Raw genomic sequence first — 20,665 nt, forward strand, 5'->3', positions numbered from 1 at the left:
TTGCTTAAAATAGATTATTTATGTTGCACACAATTTACCACACAGTCGTGTGTCACACACAGGTGGTTGACACGGCCATATGTGCTACACGTTCAAGGTAACTTTAGGTCCACATGGCATTAGTTAGTTACACGATCAGGAGACACGACTGTGTGTCTCCTTTCACATGGTCTGAGCTCTATCACACGGTTGAGCCACACGACCATGTCCCTACATCACACGGTCCCTGCCTTGCCACATGGTCGTGTGACCCTGTTTTCATTATTTGTCTATATTTTGAAAAAGTTTTGTTTTAATCTAGAATCATTCCCAGTTTGTTTTAAATGTTCCGTAAGTTCGATTTAGGCCTTGATATGATTGAATAACATGGAAATTATTGTAATTTATTATGAATTGATCTTTTTGGTTATGTTTGAGTGGTTGGTAACCACTATTTTGCATTCTTTCTATTATTTTGTAAATGTTTCAAATTGGTTCTGATTTAGTTCTGAACTTGTTCAAAGGTTTTCGTAAGCCCAACTAAGACTCGATTTTGATTTTAATGCATGTTTAACATGGAATTAACTTGTATTTATTGATTATAGAATAATAATCAATAAATTGCTTGTGAATGTTCTGGTTTATTATTGTAGCATCCTATAGCTCGAGCCGGCAACCGGACCAAGTATAGGGTGTTATAATATGAATATGACTTTTGCTTGCACTCAAGATACACCTCATAGAGGTCTATCGATTAGATAAGGGTCATTTAGCCCATGAGAATTGGCCAAGTTCAAAAAGCTATTGGAGAAGCCTATCAGATTGAAGCCTAGGTGACCCAATGATGCAAATTTGGAAAGATAGGCTACCTTGGTAAATATGGGACTAATCTTAGAAGACTGATGGGAATCATATCTTATAAGATTAGATTAGATTTGGTTATGTAAATTGATTATATAATCTTGAAAATCCCTAAATTTAAGGGATAAACTAGTATCATCCGTCGATAGAACATGATCTAGACTGTCGGTTTTGGGGAGCTCAACTATAAATAGAGAGCATCCCCTCACCTGTAAACCATCCATTGTATTTTGAATTCTTAAGAGTAATAGAATTATTTGAGAGCATTTACTCAAACACCTCTCGTGCAGTGTTTTCTGTAGCTTTCTATTCTTTTGTGCTTTCTTTTGGCTAGAGTTGCTTACGCTATATAAATTGGTGCCTTGGAGGATTTTTTTTGTGAATCCTCACTTTGTGGTGGTTAGGGTGACTTAGATGTGAGTGAATCGAAAGGATCACCTAAGGTCGCATGGAACGCGAGACTAAAGTTCTAGTCCCGTGACACTAGTCGATGGTCAAGAAACTACCGACAAAGCAATGTCGACAACTTTTTTTGTCTTTTACCAACCCTTATATATGCGGATAAAAGTGAATTATTTTTTAGTGTCTATTAATTTGATTTTTATAATAAATATCTAACACGTTTATATTATTAAATAAAAAATAATTATCTGTTCACAATATATTAAAAGCATATTAATCTATTTTCATACTAAAACAGTTTGTTACAAAATTACAAAATGGGTTAGATAACTATATATTATAAAAATAGTATGAAAACTAAAGTAGAATTTTTATGGCTAAAGAGAGTGATTTAATTACAAAGCGTAAAAATTAAAGTAGTTTTGCATACACTTTGTAACTATTTATATTATTACTATTTTAATGATTCAACTATTAAATTTATCAATATAATTGTACTTGTCATACACGTAAATTTTCGAATCGATCCGATATCTCTATCATATCAATCTAAAATACTCTATGTATTAATATATATTTAACTATTGAATTCTTTTAATATAAAATAAATAGTTAAAAATTTTAAATATACATTAAAATTAACGTAATATATATTAATAAACCATAAAATATAAGAGTTGAATCATTAATATAAATTATATAAATTGGTTGGAAAGCATGTAAATAACACCTACTATATCAGGTCCCACATCAATCCGGAATAACTACATTAATATAACACTTATTTTTAGTTTTAAATAAAAAATCCTGTAATTTATAGTTTTAGTTGGTGTTTTCCCGCGTGATCCCTTTCCAGTGTTGACAGTTATAACTGAACAAGAAGCTATGTATGTATCTGCTTTGATTCTGTTTATATAAAAGCAGTGGAAGCATTCATTCCCAGTTCTCCTTCCATCCCAAGAAGAACCTTAATATATCCATTTGGGAAGTATATCAAGAAACCACTCTCACTCGGTCTTTTCTCCGTTTCCTTCTCAACTCTCATCTTCTTTGTAGCATACGCTTTGGGTGTTTGTTTCTTGGGCTCAGCTCAGACAATGGACAATCAAAAAGATAGTGGATCATCACCTCCTCAAGTTCCTTCTTTGAATTTAATGCCGCCACCTCCAAATGTCGTTAGATATGGATCATCGTCATCTTCTCAAGTTCCTTCTTTGAATACAATGCCGCCGCCTCCAAAACAATCATCTCAAGTTCCTTCTTGGTTTCGAATGTCGCCACCTCGAAACGTCGCGTCGTCGTCATCATCTTCATCGTCGTTGTCATCATCTCAAGTTCCTTCTTGGTTACAAATGCCTCCACCTCCAAACGTCGGATCATCATCATCATCATCATCATCATCTCAAGTTCCTTCTTGTTTACGAACGCCTCCACCTCCAAACGTCGGATCATCATCATCATCATCTCCTCAAGTTCCTTTTTCGCAGCCGCGTCCAAACATCGCTAGATATCCAATGAACAATCAAAATATTAGCGGATCATCATCATCATCTCCTCAATTTCCGTTTCCGACGCCTCCAAACGCCGTTAGATATCCAGTGACTAGTCTAAATGGTTTCTACTTATGCCGAAATTGCAGAAACCACATCAGCTGCTGGACCAACGTTATTCAACGCGTATCAAATCTCTCTCTCTCTCTCCCCCCCCCCCTCTCTGTATATATACATATGTATATCAAGATCTTGTTTTACTACTGGCAGTGGCACTTCAATTCTTGTTGAAGGTTTACGGGGATATATTTAGCAGAAAAGCAATTATTTGGTCTAAGATTAGTATTTCAATCTAACATTATGTGGTGTTCCAAGAATAGTTGTTCACTTTTAAATCAACTTTTCAGGTACCAGGGAGTCTTCAGATACCTGGGGTGAGTGGAGATGCAATTCTCTGCCGCGATGCGTAAGATACACAATCACCCAAACTACATTTCATTCTGTAATAAACAACAATAATTACAATTTAATCTTTCTTCTTGATTGATATATAGTGTCAATGTGAAGATCGATAAATCGCGTCGTTGGTATATTAACAATCTGCCAGTGGTATGTTTCCATTGCGGAGGATGCAACACAACCCTAGGCGAGAAATTTGTAAGTGTGACTCTGTATCTGAAATTTTGAATGTCCCTTTATTATACGTTTAATGAGATTAAGAAATGCATATCTTTGTATTGCGATTACCGCTTTCAGCTCGTGTGCGATCGGCTTGACCATTCTATATTCGAAGGAAATTATTTACTTCATGCGTAAGTTATTTTTCCCTTCAAATACAGAATCATATTCTGAAATGAAGCTAATACAATGAAAATCCGAAATCTGGTTTTTGAATGAAAATGGTGGTGGTTACAGGGACCGGATACTGGAATGGAATGGAAGCCAGTTGTGCCATGCTCACACACATGAGCCAGTCGAAGAAACTCGAACTTTATTAAGAAAGCAATTTCTACAAGGAAAAAACGAATGATGCTGTTATGTTTTTCATTTTTTTAGTTTACTACTGTTTAGAGTTCTCTGAATAGTCATCAAAATATTGTGCAGTTAAAAACAAGGATTTTTTAAGCAAAACCAACTTTGATGAGCTCTAAAACATGTTGATATTTCTTTGGTATATACTATATAGTAGGCTCATTTTGCCATGTATTATGATGCTATGTGCCCATTTTGTGTTTTGGGATTCCACCAATCTAATGTTTCTTCCATCAATTCTAAGCATCCAAATGCAGAGACTATTGGGTTGCTTATGAAGAACCTCAAGAGGACGAAGGTATTTTATGCATATGATGGTCAGTCATTCGATGGTAAATATAGGATGGAGATGAATAATCTTTGCTAAAATAAAGGCTAAATAGTTTTGGAAAGAGAGCAATGTTTTTAGCCTAAATAGTTTGTGCTACACTATGGGGAAGATTGTAGCAATGAATTAATGTTATTTATTTACAAAATATAATTAGCTATTATATTTTATTTTCCTTTTTTTGGCATAGAATTATATCAAATTTGTAACAAAGCTGTTATATCTTTCTAAGAATATGATAAGAAGGTGGAGAATCAAAAAGTTACCATGATAATCCATCTTTAATAGATCCATTGCATGATATTTTGACCCTGCATAGGATAAAAACACAAAAAAAGCCAACCAATTATATCCACACAACAGATATTCAAAAAACCTAGCACAGATTCCTCTCACATGCCTTGTCAGGCAAGTCAATTTGCTAGCATACCCCTGCAACCACAGCCGAAGCTCTAACTATAATGGTGGTAAGGTTTTCGCCAGCTTTATAAGCGACGGGAGCGGTGGCTTGACACCGGAAAATAGGTTCTTTACTGCCTGCAGTAGGCCAAAGAGTGAGAACATGGCTGCTAACAAATCAACAGGTAACTTACTAGGAAAAATGTTTTTTACTGTGGTTCCTAAACTGCCAATAACTCCAAACAGCCAAGGGAAATATTTAAGTGGTAAAAAAATTCAGTAACCCTCACTAATCACCCTCAACCAGTTTCCGGGTTGGGTTATCCAAAGTTGATTTGACATTTGAGAGATTGTAAATTGTACCAAGCCTTAGAATAACCACAATTTGGATTAAAAAATAGATATAAGCTTGTCTAAAATATTCATCTATTCTAATAGAGAGCTTAACCTGTGCTTCCCAATTCCAGAAAAATCAAACCGCTACCAACTTCCAATCAAGAAACCTGTTGTTGCTTTTGTCTTCAAGTCAGATCTTTATAATAGTGTATGGCCTTGGCAGTTTGCATGAGAATGTGCAGTTGAAAACAATGTTTTTACAGCCAAACCCAACAATTTTCTGTAGTGAAACTAAAACTCAAGTGAGAGCAGAGCTCTTTAATGTGCTCTAGAACCCAGCTCACATTTCTTTACGATATACCTCATTAAGAATGCAATTCCGTTTAGTACATAACCGCTCACTTAACCTACCACTATTTCGTGCCCTTTTTTAATAATCACATTTGGTTTAAGAGAGTTCTAACATTTGGCAATTGTTGCGATTCTCAAGAGAGTACAGTGGCAAATTTAATGAATTAAGAATTAATATTAGATTTAGTAAAGAATTTGATGAAACTAAAAGATTTAATTTTAATCGAAATTATCTAAGAAATAAATAAATTTAAAAACTAGCCAAAAACAAGCTCCAAGAAATTAAGTTGTCGTTAATAGCATTAATTTCTACAATAGTCATATCAGGATCGAGTAGATCCATCTCGCCAATACAAACCATATATCAAAATAAATATGCAGAAATTTCAGAAAAATAACCATAAAAACCACACCGATCTAATTTAAAAAGCAACCTCCTAACCCTAACCCCAACTACAGATCAACTAATAGCCTTTTCAAGATGAAGTAAACTTGGTCACGGCCTTGGTACCTTCAGAAACGGCGTGCTTGGCAAGCTCACCGGGAAGTACAAGCCTAACAGCGGTCTGGATTTCCCTGGAAGTGATGGTGGGTTTCTTGTTGTACCTCGCGAGCCTAGAGGCTTCCTGAGCAAGCTTCTCGAAGATATCGTTGATGAAACTGTTCATGATCCCCATAGCTTTGCTAGAGATCCCGATGTCAGGGTGAACTTGCTTCAGGACCTTGAAGATGTAGATCTTGTAGGTCTCGACGCTCTTCTTAACTCTCTTCTTCTTCTTGTCTCCGGCAGCCGCTCCGCCTTCCTTGGGAAGCTTTTTACCAGCCTTAGGCTTCTTCTCTGCCGGGGCTTTCTCAGCTACGGCTTTCTTCTCCTCGGCAGGCTTCTTCTCGGCTGGCTTTTTTTCAGCTTTTGGTGCCATTTTTTCAAAAAGATTAGATTTTGTTTGGCTTGAAGGAAAACAAGGGATGAAAGAATTGAGCTTGATGGAAAATATGAGATGAGATACTTCTGATGTGTTTGGTTGTTTTTATAGAAAGAGAAGTGGAGCGGTTATTGGTGTGTGTAGGTTTCACGAGGATCGCTGACGTGGTAGATCTAGACCGTCCGATAAAGTTGATACGAGGGACTGAAATGACGGTGGAGATGGCTTGGATATTTGTGATCCATTATTTTTCGACTCGGATTGCTGAGTTGGTGCTACATTGCCTCCAAAATTTCAGCTAATGCTATTACAAAAGCACCCTCTATGATACATGTTGTTAGAGCCGAGAATTCTTTAAAAAGTAGGGCTAAGAAAGAAAATTAAAATTAAATCAAAATCAATTTGAATTGTCAACTTTTGATGAATTTTAGAATACAATTTAAAATTTAACTAAATTTTGTTTTTTTGTTTTTTTAACAACCTATTATAAGTTTTGATCATATCTGTTCTTTTTTACACGATGTCTAAAACTACCCATAACCCCTCCTCAACTTTAAATAAGAGGATAATGCGCTTCAGCGAACTCGAACACACATCCTCCTCGATTAAATGTGATTAAATGAATTCATGTTACAAGTTAATTCAACGTCAATTCGATTAATAAAATTATTAAAAAATTAATTTTAATAAACTAATGAGTATTAATAAAATAATATTTTGTCTTTTACTATTTTATATGTGTTGGGGTTTTCTATTTACTCATTTCATGTTCTGTTAGAACGAGAACAATTTTTTTACTTCAACCGTGTGGAAGGTTTCGACCTTATGGACGGTCAATGTTTTCAGCCTTTAAACTAGTAGCATGTTTGACAAAACAACAAGTGATGTGTAGCTAGGACTTTCTAATTCTTCAACCGATCTTCTTGATAAAACCATGAGTTTATTGAATAAATATTGAGTTACTGTTTTTATTCTTATCTTTTAGAGTAATATTTCAAGTTGTCGGTGAACTTGTTTATGAAGGCTATTGTGAGATAAATACTGAAGATAATTTATGAGATAATTTCAGCTTTTAAATGGTGTTTAAAGCTTATCAAAACTCTGTTGAATGGACTTTTGTATCAACCTATAAATAGGTTGCTTGTGGCGTCACTCAAAGTGTAGATTCGAAGTGTCTTTGTCGACAACTTTGTTGTGTTATGTGGTTATTCAATGACATTTTTTTAGATATTATTGGAAGAGGTTTGTTGATTGTATGGTGAGGTATTTGAGTGGCTCATTTGTGACAATTGGGGTTAGTGTTGGGGCTATAATTATTTCTTTGTGTAAGGATAGATTAAGCTTAAGCCAATAGGTGATCCAGACGATTGTTAAATAAAACCATTCACTGGACAAGACTCCGCAAACGTAGGACCATTGTGTTTGAACTATGTTAACAAATATCATGTGTTAATTTTCTCCTCACATTGCTCATTGCGTTACTTTGCATTCAACATTTATGCTTGTTTCTATTCTAACAGCAATTAAAATGAAATTGTTTTTCAAGTGCAAACTAATTGCTTTTTCAATTGGTATCAAAGCAAGATTTAAGAGTTGTTTGAATGAATAGAAAGGTCGTTCTATCCCTTATCCACCTTTAGTGATTAAAACATCAAATTCAAATCATGACAAATATGTTCAACAACAAAAAGAAAGCGTTTAGCCAAACATGGAAATGTTGTGCCAATTGAAGTCATCGTGGGAAGAAGTTATCATTATCAAATGAGAAAAAGAAAAGCTTAAAATTGCGATCAAAGAAAAATATAATGTTATCGCCAATCTTAAGAAGGCTGGCGTAATACTTGTGTAATGACTCAGATTTCATCCGAGGGTTGAATATATCTATACATGCCCAGAGGCCTTGCAAATGTCACTACTGCCAAACCATCAGTAATTCAGTTACCCTCCTTAAATATACGTGTCACCCCAATCCTCCAAGATGTTGAATCATTTCTTTAATAGCTCACAACACTGCTGAATGATGTAACTCAACTGATATGAAAGTGTATGCGATTTAGCGAGCAAAGTGATTGCACTTGTAAGTGCATTACATGAACACGTGATAAGTGTTTGGACATGATAAGCATGATGAATGAAAGTGTGCATAAACCAATAAATAAATGTGTAACATGGATATATTGGCCTTGTGATCTCTTGAAAACATTTGATATAATTAGCATGCCCTAGGATTTGAGTATTCATATATGTGTTTTGTTATTGGGACATAATTGGAGGGATAAGAGGATGTAGAGCATGAATCCATTCATTGAGATATGTTGGTGTGTTTAGAGAGTGTTAGCTTAATGCTACACTTACTTGGGACATGTTAGACTCTATGAGTCATTAGTGTAATAGAGATCTATGTATCCGATGTGCTGTATTTTTATACATATTAATGCTACACTTTACTTGGGACATGTTAGACTCTATGATATGAGTCATTAGTGTAATAGAGATCTATGTATCCGATGTGCTGTATTTTTATACATATTTCATAATCACAAGATGTCAATGTATCAACATGAATAAATGTTTGGTGATGATAAGTGTATATTTGGTTACTAGTCTTACTTGTAACCTTGATCTTGTGGTTTATTTGTAGCATCTTTGAGCATTCACTAAGCTTTTCCAAGCTCACGCTCTATTGTGTTTACCCTTTTGCAGAGAAATAGCTTACGTGGAGTGGTAAAGTGAGCTTGCTTGAGATCCTAAGGCAAAGTAACCTAATTGTGTATGTGAAATGGTTTTCGTGGACAATAAAAGATGGCAATGTGGGTTTATTTTGAGGAATCAGACTTTAGTTTTGTTTTTGGATTGTAAATGGACTTTCCATGGACTGTTTAAGGACTTTTATAACTGGTTTTGGACGCTTTTAATGTTTGGATTGATGCATAAAAGATGCTAGATGTATGGCTAAGTTATATGTTGATTAGCATGCATGTGCCTTAGTAATTTATGGTTAGATGCTTAAATAACTTGTTGAATTATTGGAAAGATGCAAAATGATCAAATGGCAAAGTATGGACCTATAATGCACTTTAAATTTCCTTACATGCAAAATTAGTATGTTGTGTAAATTGAATCGGGACTTTAGGAAGCATGTTAACATAGATTGAATGGCAAGGTATGTTAATGTATGTTTAAATGTGTTCGAGAATGTTTGGAGTGATCTATATATGCCATATGACATGTTAGGATAGAGTAACAAGTTTGAAAACACGAATCGGTATGTGTAATGGAGTGTCAAAACATCATATACAAGTTGTTGCAATTTTATTGCAAATTTTCCAATTGTCGTCGTGACAAGCCTTAAACAACATTGTGACAAGGGATTGTCGTCAGGACGAAGGACTCCATCTAGGCGATGTCGTGACATGAAAAATCACGTCGTCTCGACGTGGCTGGCTAAGTGCTTGGGCATTTTCGTTAACTTTGCAATTAAGTCCTGATTTTTAAGCAATGCAATTGGAGGCCTTAAACACCACAAAATGCTTTGAAGATTTATGTGACTGAGTTTTATACATTGAAGTTAAAAATGATATATTGAATTTCATAAAGAGGTTTTCCTAGATATTTTGTAAAATTTACGTTTTAGTCCATAAACTTTGTTTTGAAATTCAATAAGTTTTAACCTTAATTTTGAACTAAAATTTTCGGTTATGGTTTCAAATAAAATTCCCAAGGCACTTGTTAGATTTATTTCATGATTTATGAGTATTTCACGTACATTATGCAAAATGACATTTTTTACATCTATAGTTACTTTGCTGTGTTCTGCCAAACGAAGCATGTCTTAGGCTTTTGCATGTTTAAATTACTTAATTAAACGTGTATTTGCTTGGTGTGAATGGTGGTTTGTGGTGTGTTTGGTGATCGATAAGGAGAGTCACGTAAGTGGCTAATGTGACTTCCAGATTCGGGTCGAATCGTCCCGACCAGGTTTGGGGTGCCACAATAGCAACCAGTATTTTTTTTATTTTAAAATTTATGTATGGTGAGATTTGAACCCATACCAACAATATTTTTAAAATATTGTCGTTATCGCTTCAATCAAAACTTTAATTTTTTATGAGTATTTTATACTTGAGTTTTATTTAATCTCATTATTTAATATATATAAATACTTTTTTATATACATATATCAAATGTTTTCCGAAAACAGCTATAAATCCGAAATGGCACATTGAAACAAATTAGTACTAATACATATTAATACCAATAAAAAATGATTCGTCCACTCGTACGATACTGATTACTTTGGTTTGCACCCATTCCTTTCGTTTTCCATTACACGTGTTGGTACTTCAAGCAATTTTCTTAACCCCAATCCTTTATTAGTCACATTGCTTTTCTTTAGATAGAAAAATTAACTTGACTATTTAAACTTTAACAAAAATGACATGATAGGCCATGTGTGCTTCATAAAATTTAAAAAATTAAAAAGTAATTCAAATTTTTATAAGAAAGCTCATAAAATTTTTTTTAAATATCAATGTCGAGAATGAAGTACATGTAGGTTATCACGTCGTTTGCCACATCAATAATGTTAACAAATTAATGGTTTGGCCAATTTTTCCATAAAAAATAAATTGACTAAATTTTTAATGTTGAGAAATAAAGTGGTCCAAAAAAAGAATTAGGGTCAAAATGATAAAAGAGGTAAATGTTAGAGGCTAAGTTAATAATTATGCCTTAATCTTTTAACCTTTGTGACCCGACCCATCAACTCCACTAATTGGGTCTTAAGCTCCGAGCCTAAAGAGAAACTGTTTCGTTAGTTGGGCCTTTCTGGCATGGTTCTGTCTATCCAGCAGATGAGTTTAGTTTGGAAGGCAAATATAAACCCAATAAGCGTTTTCGTACCCTAGAAGCGTAGTCTTCAAATAACCCTAGCTCTCCCTTTTTGTGCTCCCTTCTCTAAAGAAACACGGTAGAGGTAGCCGTTTTTGCTTTCAGGTAAGCTCTCATTTTCTCTCAAATATTACTTCCTAGATTTGTTTGTCTATATATTAGCATTAAATGGTTTGGAATATTGTAATATAATGGACAATGTTGGGTTTTGGTTGTAATGGTATTTTCCATTTCTCCTTGATTAACTGAGTGTTTGCTAAAAGAATGATCTGCTTTTTATCTAATCTTTGAACTTTTATAAATGCTTGTTTGTTATTGAGTAGAAAATCTACCGCAGTTTGCAGTTGAGAGGATGGTGAGAGTCAGCGTTTTAAATGATGCACTCAAGAGCATGTACAATGCCGAGAAAAGGGGCAAACGACAGGTCATGATCAGGCCTTCCTCCAAAGTGATCATTAAGTTCCTTTTGGTCATGCAGAAGCATGGTTTGTTGACTTTACTCCCCACTCATCTTTACTAAAATCGATTTTTTTTGTTATCTATAGCATTAACAAGAAAATGCTGATTTTTTTTCTTTTAATGATTGGCATTGAAGGTTATATTGGAGAGTTTGAGTATGTCGATGATCACAGATCTGGAAAAATTGTGGTTGAATTGAACGGAAGGCTGAACAAGTGTGGGGTGATTAGCCCTCGTTTCGATGTGGGAGTTAAAGAGATTGAAGGTTGGACTGCTAGGCTACTTCCTTCCAGACAGGTTAGCATAGAAACTTTCTGATGTTTATTATTCGTGTATTGTATTTTCATAAGACCCAGATTTGCTAAGATCAGAAATTCTTCTTAGACAAACAAATGAAATGTGGAAACTTCGATTGTGCATCAATATATTGTTTTGTTGTTGTGGCATGCCTTGTATTTAATCTAATAGTCAACTAGATAAGATTTCATGGCTGACATAAGCTTAGGGGACGGTTTAGCCCATTGAAATGAGACTGGTATATGTTATGCAATTTATGTGCTTTGCTATTGCAGTTCGGATACATTGTGCTTACCACTTCAGCTGGTATCATGGACCATGAAGAAGCAAGAAGAAAGAATGTCGGTGGAAAAGTACTTGGTTTCTTCTATTGAGACAAATCTGAGTTCTTTTTATTTGGTTTATTTCTCTTCATGTAGGACATGGTAGTTTTCCTCAACCTAAGTTGGTGTCAATTTAATTTTTGTTTATCTGGGATTATACCTATGTTTTGGGTATGGTGTTTGAGATTACGAGTTGCTTGTTTTTTGTTGGTAATAGATTTCTTGCCTGTAGAAGTTTGAAAGCTTCTGCTGATTAATTTAGAAATGAGAAAGTTGATTAAAACCATTATGTGATATTGATATGATAACTCTTATGTACTTGTGTATGAATATCTTGAGGAAATGTACTTCATAGGTATACCTCGAGCATATATCAAAACTTCCTACATTCGAAGGGAAGTTGTTTGGAGCTTCTTTCTTTGATGATTTGAACTAGAGTTTAGCCCTCAAAGCAGATTCGGGTCTTAATTTTGGAGCTTGAGTAGCACCGAGCAGTCTATCGGGACAATCTCTTGTTCTTCATGAAACCCACCAAAAGAAAGAATATTGGTATCCTCCTTACCATTTTCGTGTTCTTCATGAAACCCACCAAAAGAAAGAATATTGGTATCCTCCTTACCATAACCGTTCCCCATCGTTATGATAATTTCATCATCCTTACCATAAGCAGGAGTTGCTTTCCGGATATGCATGTCATTCTTAGTCCTTATCATGGTTATGCCCCATTGAAATGAAACTACCAACATTTTCCCTGTCATAGGCCTCAATTATATGCATATCCCTATGCTTCTTTGCATCATGCATGCTATTATCGGAGTCCTTAACGTGATTGACCTTAACTTTTCTAATTCAGCCACAACAGAAACATGTGTCAGGATCTCCAGTGCAATGAGATATTGACAAACCAACCGATGCATCTTCGCAAATACCTTTCCATCAAATGTTGTCAATAATGCTGACTTGGAACTGGCTGAAAACTGGAAAGATTTTCCCAAGGGGAAGAAATACTGGAATTGGATATACCAGAACTCAATTTATCCTTAAGAAACCAGTTATTGGATTCAATTCTGGAAGAATTATAAACTGTTTAATGGAATCCCCATCAGAAACATGAGAAGGTCCTGTGCAATCAAAAGACTTTTAATCTGAAATGACTGCAATAAACAAATATCATTTATTTGTATCAATTCAATGATCAACAAAAGAAGAGAAAGTAAAACTTAAATCTTTTTCGCAGTAACAAATAAAGTCGCATCCCTTTAATCATTCTAAATAGAATGGTAAGCTCTTTTTCCATGAAATTACTTTTATCATATGAGACTGAAAATTAGGAAAAACAAAAAAAATTAAATCTACATTTCAATATTTAGGAAAAAGGCTTACCTTTTTTTTTTTTTTCCAGATTCCCACTACTTCAACTGGTGATAGAGTGCTTTCTTTTGCTTTAACTCTCAATCAAAGCATGCGGACCCTGCAATTTTCCTTTCAGAATTTGACATCCATATAATTTCCCCAAAATGTCCAGATAATGGAATGGCTAAAAGCGGTAGATGAAGAAAAAGAACCCTAAAGTAATTTGGAAGCTATATCTCGTTTGTTTTCCATTAATTTTGAACGACAATTACTTTCCGTTATCGCCGGAAAGCCGGAGGCATCGGCCGATTGTTGGTCATTATATGATGAAATCACTGAGAGGGAGAGAATTCATTTTTATTCTTGTCTGTGTGGAGCACTGGATTTTTGCTCGTGAAATGAATGTCAAAATGTACCATTTTACTAAAAAAAAGTCACATTTCCTACTCTATTTATGAAAATGAGCCACTTTAAATTTTATTTACCAGAATAGGTCAGAAAATCTAAAACGTATCTACGTGGAAGTATTTTAAGAGGAAATTTTAGAAAAACGCATTGACCGGGACACGTTTTATCCTATGTTAGCAAAAAAGCACTAATGTGGCTGCGCTTTTGCCCTTTATTTTTTAAAAATTTACGAGAATAAGCCTTTGTAAAGACCCAAAGTGACTACACCATTTTTTTTTAATTTTAAGGTGTCGCCAATTAATATGGAAATAAAATTTACAAAGCAAATCTTTATATAGACCAAAGTCTCATTTCCTTCATTTTCTTAAGCAATATGGGATGTGAGATATGTGTATATATAGACTCATGAATAGGTTTGCAGCTTCTTCTAAACAATGTGAGAATCCTTCCTCTTTTAACTAACAACATCTATACACATATCTCACATCCCACATTGTTTAAGAAAACAAGGAAAATGAGACTTTGGGTCTATATAAAGATCTGCTTTGTAAATTTTATTTTCATATTAATTGGTGACGCCTTAAAATTTTAAAAAAAAATTATGTTGCCACTTTAAGTTTTTATAAAAGCTTATTCTTCCAAATTTTCAAAAAGTTAATCTATTTTATAATATTTTAAGGAAATGATTGTTTTTGAAATTTTAGTTTGAGAACAAGTAAAAGCGTGTCCACGTCAGCGAGTTTTTGCTGACACGAGGTAAAGCGTGTCTCTGTCAACATATTTTTATGAAATTTTTCCTTAAAAAACTTCCATGTAGGCACGTTTTGAAATTTTTTACCCATTCCGATAAATAAAATTTAAAGTGACTCATTTTCATGAATAAAGTAGGAAATGAGGCTTTTTTGGTATAATGATACTCAAAATGCATCCACGGCTTGATCATACGGCGCTGCTGTTTCACCATTGACGTCCACGTGTATCGCGGTTAATGGAACCTGACCGTCGATTTGATCGTCACTAAGCTCATCAACAGCTAGATTTCGTCACATTCTCTTGGGTTAGGAATCTAGAACGGGCAGTAGTAAATTAGAGATTGACATACTGACACGTGTTAATTTCTAGTCAACAATTTTCTTTCCCGCGCTGCAGACACTTGAAATTAAAACGATAAAACAACACAATTTAACGGCCAAAAACAAACCAAAGTAAAAAGGAAGCACATTAAACTAAATCGGATATCCATAACTAAACCGGCTCAAAGACTTAGCTTCAAAGTAGAAAGGAAAAAGAAATGTTGTCAATTGTGTTTTGTCTTGAATTAATAAAGTAATAAATAGAAATATTATGACAGCGTATATTTATGAAAATTACGTATATAAATATAGAAATGTATTTAAAAATAATATATAATAAATAATAGAAATTAATTTTAAATTAGTTAATTATAACACATGAATTATGTGTAATATTAAAATGAAAAATAAATTAAATTGTGAGCAAAACGAAATTTTAAACACAAAACATATATATGTGTATTTATTAAAGTTTCATATAAATTTTTTTATATGCCTTTTGTTTTTGGTTCAAATCTCATTAAGGACAATTTTTATTGATTTATAAAAATATAAAATAACGAAAACAAACACATAATCATATAATTTAATTTGCAAATAAAATAGATTTTTAGGTAATTTCCTAGTGAGTTGGGATTCGGTTTATAGGTGACACTAACTCAAGAAAAGACTTAATAAATAGGATAAATATACAATTGATAGAGATAATAAAGTATGCATAATGTATAAAATTATTAAAATAATACTTTAATTGAGTAGTAAATTAAAATGTTTTCTAATGTAATCGGTTCAGTTTAAATTCCATCAAATACATATTTTTATTGATTTTTTAAATAAAAAGGTAAATTACTATTGAATAATATAATTTATTTTAATTATGAAAGACATTTCGTAATTTTCCTAATTAAGTTGGTGACCCAGTTGAGAGTGATACCAATTCAATAAAACACTTGATAAATAGTATAGATTAGAGATTTACATTCAATTAATTTCTTTGATTCGGATTTTATATTTAAAATAAAACAAATAAATTAAATTGAATAAATTAAAATTTAAGATCAAATTAATTCAACAGAAAATTTACAATTCATTTTGGTTTGTTTTTTTTCAGGTTTTTAAAGATTTATTTATAAAATTAATTAATTAATTGAGTTGCATTTGATTGGATTATTTTATATTTGAGTAATTAATTGGGTTTGACTTAATTTATATTTGGGTTGGTTAATATATATGGTTAATTGTTTATAGTGCATGTGAATGTTGGATTGCCTACATAGATTATGCTGGGTCTAATACTTAATAAAAAATAAATTATATTTTGAGTAAATTGAACTTTAAACACATAAAGGTATAAGATTAAGGCTTAGGGTGAGTTTGGATGGGCGGTGCGTTTACCTGCGGTTAGTGTAAAAACAGTGGTGGCGGTGAGATTAGATACTGTAGCGTGAGACAAAAAGTAAGCTAAACGTATCGCACTGCACCCAATCGTCCATCCAAACCCACCCTTAGTTTGCATGGGCGTGTGTTCACCTCCGGTGAGGTTAAAAACAGCGGTGGCGGTGAGATTAGTTACTGTAGCGGTGAGATTAGATACTGTAGCGGTGAGATTAGAAACAATGGTGGAGTGTGTGTTTGGATTCAAACGCAACTGTAGCGGTGAGGTGAGAATAAAAAATGACTATTAAGGACATCAGATTAGAATTGATATATAATAGAATTTTTTAAAATTATTTTACTTTTTAAAAATTATTAAAATATGTGAATTTATAAATTTATTTAATAAAATATTAAAATATATCTTCCAATATTTTAATGAATTATATAATCAATTTAAATTATTTATTAGATAAAATGATAATTATTTTTAATTTTTATAGTTAAATATTTTTATAACAATGATAAATAGTATTTTCACAAATAGTAACATTATACTTTGATCAAATTTTGAAGTATCTAAATGGATGATTTTTAATAATAAAAAATAGTAACATAAGACATAACAAGTTTCATTATTACTAGAAATTAGGTTATGATACAAAATATTTTTTACAAATATGGATTCATTAAACTAGTTGCAATGGTTTCCCTTAACATCGTGATTTCAAGGTCACTTTCTTTGTTAGAAGAACTCGATTCACCTCTATCAAAATGGCCTGAAGAGACTGGCATGTCGGGTATATTCTCAAATTCTCGAAAATCCTCATCATTTGACCAAACATGTCTTCGAATGTAATTATGCAAAATCATTGTTGCAATAACTATTAAAACTTGCTTGTTGAATGAATAACTTGGAATATCTCTTAATATTGGCCTTTTTTTTTTTTCCACACTCCAAATGTTCGTTCAATCACAGAGCGTAACGAAGAATGAGCATGATTAAAGATTTCTTTTTTTCCATATACTTGATGATTACCTCGACGAAAATCAGGTAAATGATATCGTTCCCCCTTATATGGACCTAGAAAACCTGCCATTTGTGGATATCTTGAATCCACAAGATAATATTTTCCTACAAAAAAGTAAAACATAATATCAATTTTAAAAATAAATTAATATTTTTAATATTTTTTTATGTAAAAATTAATTAAAAAATTAAAGTTCAACCTGGTGGAGGGTGTGGAAACTTTAACTCTTGTTTTCTAAGTGCTTGCAAAAAAAATCTACTATCATGTGTTGTTCTTCCCAACCAGGAAATGCAAAAATAAAGCACATGTTGAAGTCACAAACTGCCATAATATTTTGAGTTGGTTCACCTTTCCGTCCGATATAAGGTATTTGACAAGAAGGCGAAATGTATGCTTTTATGTGTGTTCCATCTATGGCCCCAATACAATCCTTTAAAATAAATACAAGTAATGAGATAAAAGTTAGAAATAATTTATATTTTAAAAATATAAAGATTGTGTAAATTTTACCTTAAATTGTGGCCAATATCTTGTATCATGTCGAATATGGTTCGGTACTTCCTCGAATTGACCTTCAGTGGGTTTAATCGTGTCTATTCCTATTCGAGCAAATATATACAACATATCAGTAAAAATTCGACTAACAGTTTCCCCAGATCGTTGAAATCGCTCTGTTGCATTTGAATTTGATTCTCTATTTCCAAGAATGTACAATGATAATGCTAACTTCTCCATCGCCGATACTTTCCCATTCTTTAAGCCATAATTTGTTTGCAAATCATGCAACAAGCTGTGAAATATATTTTTTGGCATCCTAAAACTATTCATGCAACGATCATCGTGCCCATTTAATACTTCGTCCACCCACATTTGACCTATATAATTTGAATCCATACGCGGTTGCATAGTGAAATAAGTTTCATGGTGTACTAATACACTGCTTAACACATATTCTTCCTCTTCATGATAATTGTTGTGCTCAACTTGGGTAACAATTGTGGCTATTCTTCGTTGAGCTTCTTCACTTAATTCAGGGGTATCATAATTCATATAAAAACTATTATACATATTGTTAAATTCATCCATAACCTGAAAAAGTAATCAAATAAAAATAAATTAATATTTCGTGACATTCTATACAACACAGAAACTTGATTAAAAGCATAGCATAAAATACCAAACATAAAAAGTATCATACATTAGTTTTACATATAAAAAAGTAGTATAGTTATATTACAATAATAATTCTAAGGAGCTTATGGTGGAGGTGGTTGATGGTATGGTTGGAAGGGAAATGAGGATGTTGCTACCAAGGATGAAAATGATGCAATTGGATTTTGTTCAGCATACTCACGTCGAAGCCACCAAACCCTATCATTTGGATCTAAGTTCAAAAACACTTCTCATTTCACCAGTATTTGGAACATTTTGGTGGCAAAATAGTACAGTTCATCTTTCTTTGGAATTTCATCTCCCAAAGCACGCAAAGCATCCATTGCATTTGAAATAGTATATTGAGAGCGAGGAAAAATAATTTCATTCGCTGACTTCGTTAAACTAGCCATACTCTCACACAATTTCTCAATCTGAGTAGTTAATATATTTCTTGATGATTTTCTACCTGAACTTGATTTTTTTCCTTTACCGTGTACAGCCCCAAGTGTTTGCTTTTCTTCGATTAGGAATTTCATGAGAAGGGTTTGATGGTACCTCATAAGGAGGAATACCTTCATTCTCGTTACTATGTCCATCTGAATCACCAAATCCCTCATTAGCTGCATCATCTCCCATAGGAACCCCACTTGGAAGAACACCAGAAGAAGGTGCCCATGCGTTCTCTCCAATGGCTACAATGCCAGCAAATATTTGCCACATTAACTCATTCAATCGTGGTTCAATTCCTTTCTTCTTAAATCCTTTAAAATCTGGATTTTCCTACATAGCCAATACACCCCTAATCGGTGGGCGCCACTTAATCCCCCTTTAATCCTTTGTTTGGTTCAGGGTATTGCTATTACGGGTCTAATACATTACTGACCTAATCCCCAAAATCCACCGATTTCTAATCCCTTCCTTGAGCTCAGTTTAGGTGCTGCTTCAGTTTTGGTCCCTGTTTTACCCTCCCGATTCACGCTTCTGTTTTACCCAAGATCCAGGTCTTCTGTTTCTTTCTTCTAGCTTTCTTCTCCACTCTCCTTGTCATCTTCTCCTTCTCTTTTTTACCTCTCTTTTGCGTCACAACTGGACTTAGAGCACCAATCATAAAGCACCCTCCATCTCACGTTTTTCGTTCCTCTCCACCGGCGAAACTGGTGAAGTTTTTACTGTTGTGTCCATAGGAACCGATAAAGAAGATACAACTGTCTTCCTAGATCGTGCTTCTCGATCAACCAGAGGGAGAAGGTGAATCTTCAACCTAAATTAAGATAGGATTCCTATCACTCAATACGATTCTTTCTTTTTTTCAAAAAAGATCTTTGTGTTTTTTTCTCAATTTTTAGTTCATAAACGATCAAGAATACTTTTTTATTTTATTTTATTTTATTTTATTTTTACAGTGATTATGTTGAGATTTCCTATGAAATTCTCTTTTTATTTGCAAGGAATCTACAACTCTAATGTGAATCAGGGAAGCATGCTGGTGTGGGAAGCTACCATCCAGTGTCCTGTTCCTCTAACATCCTCTAGCGTACCATTCATGGGTGTGTTCTTCTTTTCGAGATTTTTTTTCCCTTTTAGTGTGTTTTCATAGTTCTTTATTTGGTCTGTGAATGAAAAGGATGAAAATTTCTGGGTTTTTGATGCTTGGTAATTTAGGAAGCCTTTATTATAAACTTTTTGAGATATTTTTTTCTATTTATTTGAAGTTCAATGATTTGGATAATGGAATATATATTGCAAAAGAACCAAAAGAATCTTATTGAGCTAGATTCTCACCCATAAAAAAGTCAATTTTGATTCAATTCAAGCTTTAAAATTCAACAATTTTTCAGTACGATTTTAGTGGAAGCTGTGATATAGTAAGGTTCATAAGAGAAGTTCAAGCTCATGGCTTATATGTTTGCCTTAGAATTGGACCTTTCATTGAAGTGCTACATTTCCTGGTACGTTGTATTTAGTTATTTGTTTTTAAATGCATTTGGATTATTTTTGGAAATTTTGATATTCTTCACTTAAAACTGGAATAAGAATGAACTTTTAATCCTAACAGGATTTGTAGTTTTATATCTGTAATTCAACACTCGTTTTTCGGTATCAATTCATAGCAGAGTGTTAACTGGTGCAAAATTGTTGCTTTAGATGTTTATGTTTCTTTACTTTGTTATGCAAAGTTCTCATTTCTTTTGTTTGAAGTT

At 33.4% G+C, this 20,665-nt stretch overlaps 2 protein-coding genes across 3 annotated transcripts; one reads left to right on the plus strand and one right to left on the minus strand.

Moving 5' to 3' along the window:
* Positions 1–5,451: 5,451 nt before the first annotated feature.
* Positions 5,452–6,187, minus strand: LOC105788878 (histone H2B). The gene has a single exon (XM_012615944.2). The coding sequence runs from the start codon at positions 6,096–6,098 to the stop codon at positions 5,655–5,657; it is 444 nt and encodes a 147-aa protein (XP_012471398.1). The 5' UTR covers positions 6,099–6,187; the 3' UTR covers positions 5,452–5,654.
* A 4,778-nt stretch (positions 6,188–10,965) lies between these two features.
* LOC105788881 (40S ribosomal protein S15a-1) lies at positions 10,966–12,356 on the plus strand. Of its 2 annotated transcripts, none has more exons than XM_012615947.2 (4): positions 10,966–11,096; positions 11,329–11,476; positions 11,587–11,747; positions 12,023–12,356. In XM_012615947.2, the coding sequence occupies exons 2-4, from the start codon at positions 11,344–11,346 to the stop codon at positions 12,119–12,121; spliced, it is 393 nt and encodes a 130-aa protein (XP_012471401.1). In that variant the 5' UTR covers positions 10,966–11,096; positions 11,329–11,343; the 3' UTR covers positions 12,122–12,356. The 2 variants fall into 2 exon arrangements, with proteins under 2 accessions (XP_012471401.1, XP_012471400.1); XM_012615946.2 differs by having other exon boundaries at positions 10,967–11,096; positions 11,315–11,476.
* The last annotated feature ends 8,309 nt before the right edge of the window (positions 12,357–20,665 follow it).

The sequence above is a fragment of the Gossypium raimondii genome, chromosome 2, assembly GCF_025698545.1.
Source record: "Gossypium raimondii isolate GPD5lz chromosome 2, ASM2569854v1, whole genome shotgun sequence".
NCBI classification, from domain to species: Eukaryota; Viridiplantae; Streptophyta; class Magnoliopsida; order Malvales; family Malvaceae; genus Gossypium; species Gossypium raimondii.